This window comes from Pygoscelis adeliae, unplaced genomic scaffold (genome assembly GCF_000699105.1).
Source record: "Pygoscelis adeliae isolate BGI_AS28 unplaced genomic scaffold, ASM69910v1 Scaffold545, whole genome shotgun sequence".
Taxonomy (NCBI): domain Eukaryota; kingdom Metazoa; phylum Chordata; class Aves; order Sphenisciformes; family Spheniscidae; genus Pygoscelis; species Pygoscelis adeliae.
In genome coordinates this window covers 407,788-417,300 of record NW_008824746.1, presented here as the reverse complement: position 1 = coordinate 417,300, position 9,513 = coordinate 407,788, and the positions used below count along the sequence as shown (strand labels likewise).

Sequence of the window (9,513 nt, the reverse complement as noted above, 5' to 3'; positions counted from 1 at the left end):
AAAAAAAAAGGCGGGGGGGGGGAAGTTAGCAGCTCAAGGATTTCAGAGATAACATGCTGATATGAAAAGCTATAAAAGGGGAGAGGGGGGAGGAAAGAGAATCTGAGGGTGGCAATTCAATATTAGCAAGGATCAGCCCATTTCAAGGAGTGGCAGAGGGACCCTGTTTTCCCAGCCCAGTGGAATATGAAAATAGGACAGAAACACTCACTCTTATCAGGGTGATGCACATATCAATGATTAGCCTAGTAACTTCCTAATCCTAGCTTTGTTGTTCATATTAAGAAATAAATAGTTGCTCTGGACTCTTAAGTCACATTTATCCTGCTTGCTGAGTCTCTTTGCATTTGATAAAGCTCATTGGAACAAAAGTGTGCTGGTTTTGGCTGGGATAGTTAATTTTCTTCACAGTAGCTGGTATGGGGCTGTGTTTTGGATTTGTGCTAGAAACAGCGTTGATAACCCAGGGATGTTTCCGTTATTGCTGAGCAATGCTGACACACAGTCAAGGCCTTTCCTGCCTCTCACCCCACCCCACCAGCAAGCAGGCTGGGGGGGCACAAGAAGCTGGGAGGGGACACGGCCGGGACAGCTGACCCCAACTGACCCAAGGGATATCCCACACCATATGACGTCATGCTCAGCATAGAAAGCTGGGGGAAGAAGGAGGAAGGGGGGCACGTTCGGAGTGATGGCGTTTGTCTTCCCAAGTCACCGTTAGGCGTGATGGAGCCCTGCTGTCCTGGGGATGGCTGAACACCTGCCTGCCCATGGGAAGGAGTGAAGCAATTCCTTGTTTTGCTTTGCTTGTGTGCACAGCTTCTGCTTTACCTATTAAACTGTCTTTATCTCAGCCCATGAGTTTTCTAATTTTACCTTTATGATTCTCTCCCCCATCCCACTGGGGGGAGCAAGCGAGCGGCTGGGTGATGCTCAGTTGCTGTCTGGGGTTAAACCATGAAAAAAGTGACCTAGAGTGGGAGACTTACAGCATCTCCATTCTACACAACCCTCAGTCATACACTTAAATTCAAGTATATACAGCACTACTAACAGCACTAATTAAGAGTCATCTGGAGACTTGCCATGAGCAGTAGCAGCACAGAAAGATTCAGCAATAAAGCACACACCACCAAACTGGAAAAGAAAAATTTCTTTGGTAGTGAATTAAAACAGCCAACCCCACTAATCTGAAAATGGGTAAGGAGGGTAGATCACAAGAAAGATCCATAATGATGAAGCAGGAACTTTAAGGCAGATGCTGCAAGGACCCTAGAAGCTGAATGCTTGCAACAATCCAGCTCACAGTGCTAGGATTGCTGGAGCAATGGGTTACATGATTTATCATAAACCGGGAAGCAAGGTAATTTTCTCTCCTGAAGCCCACTTTTTTTCCCCTGAGCCCACTGTCTAGCTTAGATTCCATCAATATAATTCATTAGCTTTTCAGAGTATGATGCGTCATTCTCTTTGCTAGGATTGCGAGTTCATCAGTGCTCCATTCTTGGCTGCTCTCAGCTCTCTTTCCTATCCTAGATCTCCCACCGATATGATTGCTGGTCATCCTAGTATTTCTCTCTCCTCACCCTGGGACTTCCTTCCCTTTCTTGCCATCATGAGAGGTACTCTGCCAATCCTTATCATTAACAACCCCAACTCTCTCTCACTTAATGGATTCTTGCCTTCACAATCCTAACTATTCATCTTCAGTACCTTCACTGCATTCCAAAGCCAGCTTTTGCCTCCACAGAATGGTGCCCTTAAAGGACGGCCCAGTTGATTCATACTAACTGGCTTATTTTTCCTGTTTTATGTGAAGCACACATTCTCACTTGTAAACTTTCTCTGAAGAGAACCCTGTTGAGTCTCACAGTCTTCTAAGCATTGCCTCAAATGTTCACAAAATGCTCTATAATTCAATTATAAATATGCTCCAGGAGCTGTATAATTCTATAGCACATTGACTCAGCCACAGGCTACCGATAAAACCAGTAATAAATCATTTAACGTGAGTCCAAAGACAACCTGCAAAATGCTATAACATGGTTACTTGAAATAGATACTGAAACAGGAGGAAGGGAAAGAACCTTACAGTGGTCCCTTTTTGAACTCTGAAGCAAAGGGGAGAAATTAAGTTGAATTGTGGAAGAGAGTATGTTACATTCCTGTTTGTTGATTTTCTTTTATGACAGTCAAGAGAGAAAGCTTAGGTTTCTTAACCTCTATTGTGAATCATGATACCTCATTTTTTGAAGAGGAAAGCAAAGTGATAATTCTTTTTTTGACCTTGCCTAACAGAATCCTCAAATAACGGTGCAACAGCTCATAAAGGTTTCTCCCAGGGTCTACTATTCTTAATACCTTCAATTAACTGAAGAAAGAAATTTTTAACTTTTACATTGATTTGGGGGGGGGCGGGGCAGGGAATAAATCATAAATACCTAAACTCACAATACCATAGGAAGATTTAAGTTAAAATAAGCCTTCAAATAAGTTAACTGTAGCTTTATTCAGATAAAAGACACCTCCATTTTCTTTTCTTCAAAATTCTATTGACTTTTTGATACATTTTCCCCCTGAGAAACTTTCAGAGGAAGTAATTCCAGAAAAAACAAACACTCTAGTGAGATTACTTAAAAAGATAGGAAAGAAAAGAAACAAAAGCAGTTCTTTGGTCAAAGGTGAGGTAAGTGTGATTTTATCTTTTTACATAGTATATGTCCTGCACAAAAGCCATGACACATGGAAGACAAGGTGGTGGAATAAATTTTAACTTAAAACACAATCCAATTATAATTAATCTGTGCTAGATAATTTACCAACAGGACAGCATAAAACTTGCAATTGCTTCCATACAACTAGCAGCTCTATTTATTACTTTTTATGACTTTCCTTCATGCCTCTGATCTGAGAGTTGTTATCCTGACCTATTTGTCAGGGCTGAGAATACAAAAGGTGTCCATTTCCCCTTATTACCATTTCCATTACCATGGAAAAATCCTAATATAATGTTTGGTTATATAGCATTAGAATGATTTAAATACTTTTTAGATTAAGGTTTCCTCCCCTTTGCTATCTACAGCTCTCTCTGAAAGACAACTCAGCCCCTCAAGAGCTGTGTTTTCATAGCCTCCAATGTCCCAGATTTCTACTAAATGTAGAATTAGAAGCATATGAAGACCAAAGTTTAACACACAGCTTACAATGAAACAGTAACTCAAGATTTAAATGACCCTTTGAATATTTACAGAAATTTTCCACTTCTTTTCAAAAAGAGTTCCTCATGAGATATTTGCTTACATCTCCCATCCACCTGATTTTCAAATTCTTTAAAGACTTACAGTAACTTTGTCACCATATTTCAGCCCCAGCCTGATACTAGATTAACTGCCAAGGAATCTGTCCTTATTTCAGTGCAGTGAGATATTTTGACTGCTTTGCTACAGAAAACAATTCAATGGCACAGTGACAACCCAAGATTCCAGCTCATGCATATTAATTGATTTACTTAACCATCTTCTAACCGCCGACGCCAAAATTACGTTGAAGAATGGTAGTGGGAAGAAGCGCAATATTAACATTCCTTTTTTCAAACACTTCTTTTAACATCTGAATGAAATGCAGCTGATTCATCAAATCATAAAATTACTTACCACGTGACATTAGTTATTTGGTTTTAAACTCGGAAATAAATTTATCCCACTGACTAGGCAATTAGACAAGCACTGAAAGGTGACTGTTCACAGAAGAAATTCTGAAAAAGCATCTTAAGACTATTGTAATCTGTCTACAAGACAAAACTGGATCCTTTGGCATATCCGAGTGTTGTGTTTGACGTCAGTTAGACGAGGATTCATCCTGCCCGCCTCCTCTAGTGAAGCTAACATTTGGCATAAAAAAAAAGATCAAACCAATAACAGTAGTATGCAGAAACTGAGATCACGTGACTCAGAAAAGCACTCTTCCCACGAAACCCCAGTATAAACAGACTTTTTTTTTTTCCCCCGGGTCAGTCTATGAATTATCACAAAGCCATCAGAATTCAGTAAAAAAGAAATAGTAATTGGTCCCCAAAAGAGCAGGGGAAAAAAACAGCTCAAAAGAAACTGATGAAGGTGCATCTTGGATGGGTTCGACTAGTCTTTACCACTAAACAGGTTTGGCTTTGCTGTAAAAGCATGGAATTGGCACTGTACAGCACACTACCTGAGAATAAGCAGTATTTCCAAAAGGCCTAAACACAAATGAAACAGGAAGATAAGTCCATGACTTTTCAGTTTTTTGGTAGGTCTCGGTACACAGTAAAGACATAACTATTTGTGTTTCTTAGAAGCTATCAGCAGTAGTTTTGCAGCACAATCAAGGCTGGAAGGTAACTGGCAGCATTCTTTTTCTTTATTTTTACTTTCTAATTCAAGACACAACTCCCCTCTATAAGCTAGTTTCCTCCTGTATAACACACTGTGTGAATAGTGAGCAGAAGCAGTTTTCAATGCACAAAATATTTACTAGACCTTGGGGAGTTAAGATCCAAAGTCTCACACAACTTCTCAAGCTTCTTTCAAAACACCAATCTGAAAGAGCTGTGTGAAATTATTTCCACTCAAACATTACAGTGGAGACGGCTGCTTTATAAGCATTGCTTCAAAAGGGCTTAATTGCTTTAAAAGAACTGAGGTATTTAAAAGGAATTACAGAAAAGCAAAAAACCCCAAGAAAACACAAAAAAACCCTCTCAACACCACACCTAAAAAAGCCCATTCAGTCAATAACAACAGATAATGCTGTTGCTTTTAACACTTTTTTTTCCCCCAGAAACAGAATTTTTAATTTTTGGTGGATTTTTTTTTTTGTTGTTGTTGTTGTTTTTTTAAATACAGGCATTGCCTCGTGACGAGCTCTGGGGGCGCTTCTCTAGTGTACATTCTCTTGGATGGCTGGTTACCTTAGCTTCGGCACGTGACTTCTTCCTGCTCTGACCAGTGATATTCACTGGTCTCTTCTCCTTTTCATGGGAAAGAAAACACATTTACTTAAGGCGGTGATGCCAAACCTACAGCACCTGCATTGAGTTCCTACTAGGTGTTCATCGGTACACAGTAAAGACATAACTATTTGTGTTTCTTAGAAGTTATCAGCAGTAGTTTTGCAGCACAATCAAGGCTGGAAGGTAACTGGCAGCATTCTTTTTCTTTATTTTTACTTTCTAATTCAAGACACAACTCCCCTCTATAAGCTAGTTTCCTCCTGTATAACACACTGTGTGAATAGTGAGCAGAAGCAGTTTTCAATGCACAAAATATTTACTAGACCTTGGGGAGTTAAGATCCAAAGTCTCACACAACTTCTCAAGCTTCTTTCAAAACACCAATCTGAAAGAGCTGTGTGAAATTATTTCCACTCAAACATTACAGTGGAGACGGCTGCTTTATAAGCATTGCTTCAAAAGGGCTTAATTGCTTTAAAAGAACTGAGGTATTTAAAAGGAATTACAGAAAAGCAAAAAACCCCGAGAAAACACAAAAAAACCCTCTCAACACCACACCTAAAAAAGCCCATTCAGTCAATAACAACAGATAATGCTGTTGCTTTTAACACTTTTTTTTCCCCCAGAAACAGAATTTTTAATTTTTGGTGGATTTTTTTTTTTGTTGTTGTTGTTGTTTTTTTAAATACAGGCATTGCCTCGTGACGAGCTCTGGGGGCGCTTCTCTAGTGTACATTCTCTTGGATGGCTGGTTACCTTAGCTTCGGCACGTGACTTCTTCCTGCTCTGACCAGTGATATTCACTGGTCTCTTCTCCTTTTCATGGGAAAGAAAACACATTTACTTAAGGCGGTGATGCCAAACCTACAGCACCTGCATTGAGTTCCTACTAGGTGTTCAACCTCCCTGCCACATACAGCCCTTTCAGAGAGATTGAGGATACTGATTGAGGCTGTGAGGGTGGGGAGAACAACTTTGTTCTACAGAGAGTTAAACCTGCTCTGCAAGAAAGAGCCACATGAAGGGACCGCACAGCTACGCTCGCCTGCGCCCACCAGACATTACCAGCAGCCAAAGTTGAACAGTTTAATGCAAAAAAAGGGATTTTAAGAGTTGGATTATTAGTTCCTTTCCCTGTGTGTCAGAAATGGCACAAAACTGACATGACAGATAGTACTACTGAGCAACCTGGGCAAAAACTGATGATGTCTGAATTCCCAACCGTTCATGTGAGGCAATGGTTTGTACAGTTTAGGAGCAACAGTGAGAAAATATTTGGTACCATTATTGACCATATAAACAGAGCAAGTGATCGTCATCATAATTTCCCGTAACTATCACATCTAATAAAAAATATGCCTCTTTAGGCAGTGGTATCATCAGTAGAACTTAAAAGATTTTTCTAGGAAAAAAATATTAAAACAATGTTCTTAAAACCATTTTTATTAAGTATTATTGAAGTTATGAGGTTTCTCAATATCAAAAATTATTCAGAAATAGATGTCTGAAGTTATGGTTTCTGGATTAATATGCAACACAGATAAGATGGCCAAACTACAACCATTTCTCATGCATCTAAAGAAAGTTTCAGAATCTCCTCCTCTGTTTCAGAAGAAAAAAATCCTGATATGAGGGAACCACACATTTAAGAACCAACGGAAGGAATTGTCTCTACTGTCAGAAACTCAGCAGTCACATCTCAGATCCTGCTGTAACTGAACAGCGGTTTACATAAACTAGAAACCCCATACTAAATTCTCCCTCCATCTGAGAAAATTCTTTAAATTACAGTAACACATCAGTAGTTTTAAGAGCAGCTCTTACCTCCTGAATAGCCCTGGCCCATCTTGCTTTTGCAAAATTTCTTCCATCAGCTTGATCTTTATTTCTCCTGGAGAAACGGGGTGGGGGGAAGGAAAAAAAAAAAAGTACTCAGAACAGCAAAGTATGGAAAAAAAATTAAAAGAGCTCTGATAAGTCTATGGACAAGCGGATCAAAGTCAGTTAGAACTATCATCCATTTCCTCTGTATTTCCTCTGGATATAGTAGCCTCTATATACTAGAAAATATTAGCTCTGTGGAAGTTATTCTATATATAAAGTTATGAAAACTTATCCTGGTAATTAGCATAAGGGTAACTTTACACTTAGCAGGAAAAGAGCTGATCCGAAATCGCACACTCTCATCCTCCTACTCAATATGATAAGCTGTTCAGTATGTACTGTTTCAGTGAGTGGATTCACAAGTGGCTTTTCTTTGTCAATATTAAATCCAAACAAGCTATGGAAAATAATGGAGGAAAACACTTCATTATGATCTATTTAGCCCTCAACATGGAAGATTTATTTTATTCATCTCTGATGAATGACATGACACCATGAGCTAGATCAATATTTGTTGCAGAGGATGACCAGGTTAAAGACAATCATCTAATGTATTTTTCCATTATTTACATCTATTTTCAACTCCAGCCCACTTTTTCAAAAAGGCAAATAAAAGTAACAATCTAAGAAAACTTGATAGTCCTATTTCAAACAGCTTTGTTTCTCTCCTAGGACTTGGATGTTAAAATCAAATGTAACAAGTTGAAATTTTTTTTTGTTTTGATAATTATTTATTCGTCTTATTTTCATTACAATTGAAGATAAGGGTAGAGAAACACATTTCTCTCCCATCTTTTGCCCATTCATTTCCAACTACCTGCCACTCTCTACTTTGGCTGTTAGTTGATAAAATAAACCAGAATGCTTACAGTGAAGAGTCCCCAGGCCTGACTGTATTCCCCTGATCTGGGAATACACAGGTGAATCGACTGTGAAGTTAGAACACAGCATACATATATTTGATTCAGTATATGTGGAAAAATAAGCAGACACTAGACAGTAACTACAGCAAAACACATGGCAGTAGCTCCATATGCTGATTTTCTCTGCTGTAACTAAATATTAAACTGCAGCTCTGAAACAATTCCCATCCATTCAGGCATTCCGAAGCAATTAAGATATGTTCAAGCAGAGGAGACTCGCTCACAGTCTCCCCTTTGGATTACAGGGGGTTCCATTAATTCTAAGAGTATACTGGCTTGAAAAGATGTGATCCCTGCCCCTTATATCATTAGCAGGGTATAAAAGAGCATTGGTAAAGGAATATATTTCCAGATTATAGTGGTTCATAAGTCAGGATTATAAGGTCTTTGACATCAAATGGCAGGAGAAGAAAAAAAACAAACCACCAAGAGAGGGGAAAAAGAAAAAGGAAACCTTTGCATTTCCTCAGTAAAGGCATATCTGTGTGAGACACAGAGCTAGCACCATCACAAAGTCTTTGCCAACTGCACTAAAGGAGTTACTGAGGAGACATCCAGGAACCATTTATACCTCTCAAGGCCTGGAATAAAGCTCTACAAGGGAAGGGGGGGGAACAAAAACCCAAACCAAACAACAAACAACCAAGAAAACCAAACCCACCTCCAAAACCACACCCACCACAAAAAAAACACAACAAAAACTTACATTTGATCAGATAAGCATCATTAACACAACTTTAACAAATCTTTGAAATAAGAATCTGCTATGCAATTGCTTGCCCCCACACAAAAGTTGTACAGTTACACAGGCCAATTATAAGGAGGTTTCATTATTCAGCTATTTCACCACACCTGTGAAGAATGTTGATTCAAGCTGAAAAATGCTAATTCAGTTCATGGCTGTTAACCACAGGTTAAAATAATTAGTATAGACTACCACTCTTGCAAGAATCTAATTCAAAAGATGCTACCTAACTGTTATTGTACAAGGCAGTAAAATAAGAGTATACAGTAAAATTCTATAAGTACAATCTAAAGAAGACAATAGCAGCCTGTCTACAAAGTAAAGTTGCAGAGTATTTATATTACACTTCAGTGATATCCCTAGGTTCACACATTACTACTTAATTATCTTGGACTTTTGGAATAGTGCTCTTTTATTTGAGGAGAAAAATGTTCTCTCTGATATGCACAGCTGAGTGCACATGATGTAAACGAAGAATGAAGAGGCTTGTCTTCCCCTGCCCTCATCACTGAGGCTACATGTTTGCAAGTTCAGCCTTTTTTCTTTTCGCACCTATTCACTTTTTTTTATTGTAAGGTAAATCAGCCAAGCAGTACTAGTAATTAGTCCACCCCATCTTGCAGCTGTTAACTAGACTGGAAATACCAGGTAATAATTAACCTTCAGAATTACTAGGATAATGAACCTCAAGGTCAGATAGAGAGTTGGTTGTCAGTGTCGATTCGGAAGGAACAGAAAAACAGCTTTCTCTGCCTTAACTGGAAGTAGGGTGAAGAGCATTCTTAAGTTTTGAGGCATAATGTACACAGGCAGACAAAAACATTTAACTGGTTTAGAACGCTTTTAGAAAGTCATTGGTCTGTGATCAGACTGCTGAGCAGTGCAGACAAGGAAGGCAGTTCAATACACTTCTTATTAGGATACACTCCTTAGGCCACATAAAAACTCAGCATAGACAGACACAGTAGGAGCAG

At 38.9% G+C, this 9,513-nt stretch overlaps 1 protein-coding gene across 1 annotated transcript in view; it reads right to left on the bottom strand.

The window, feature by feature from the left end:
* The window catches only part of LOC103916430 (protein unc-13 homolog A-like), a 72,498-nt gene that overhangs the window by 16,266 nt on the left and 46,719 nt on the right, over window positions 1-9,513 (bottom strand). Inside the window, exon 6 of the mRNA XM_009323410.1 lies at window positions 6,812-6,878. Within this exon, the coding sequence (XP_009321685.1) occupies window positions 6,812-6,878 (67 nt within the window). The remainder of the gene's footprint in view (window positions 1-6,811; window positions 6,879-9,513) is intronic.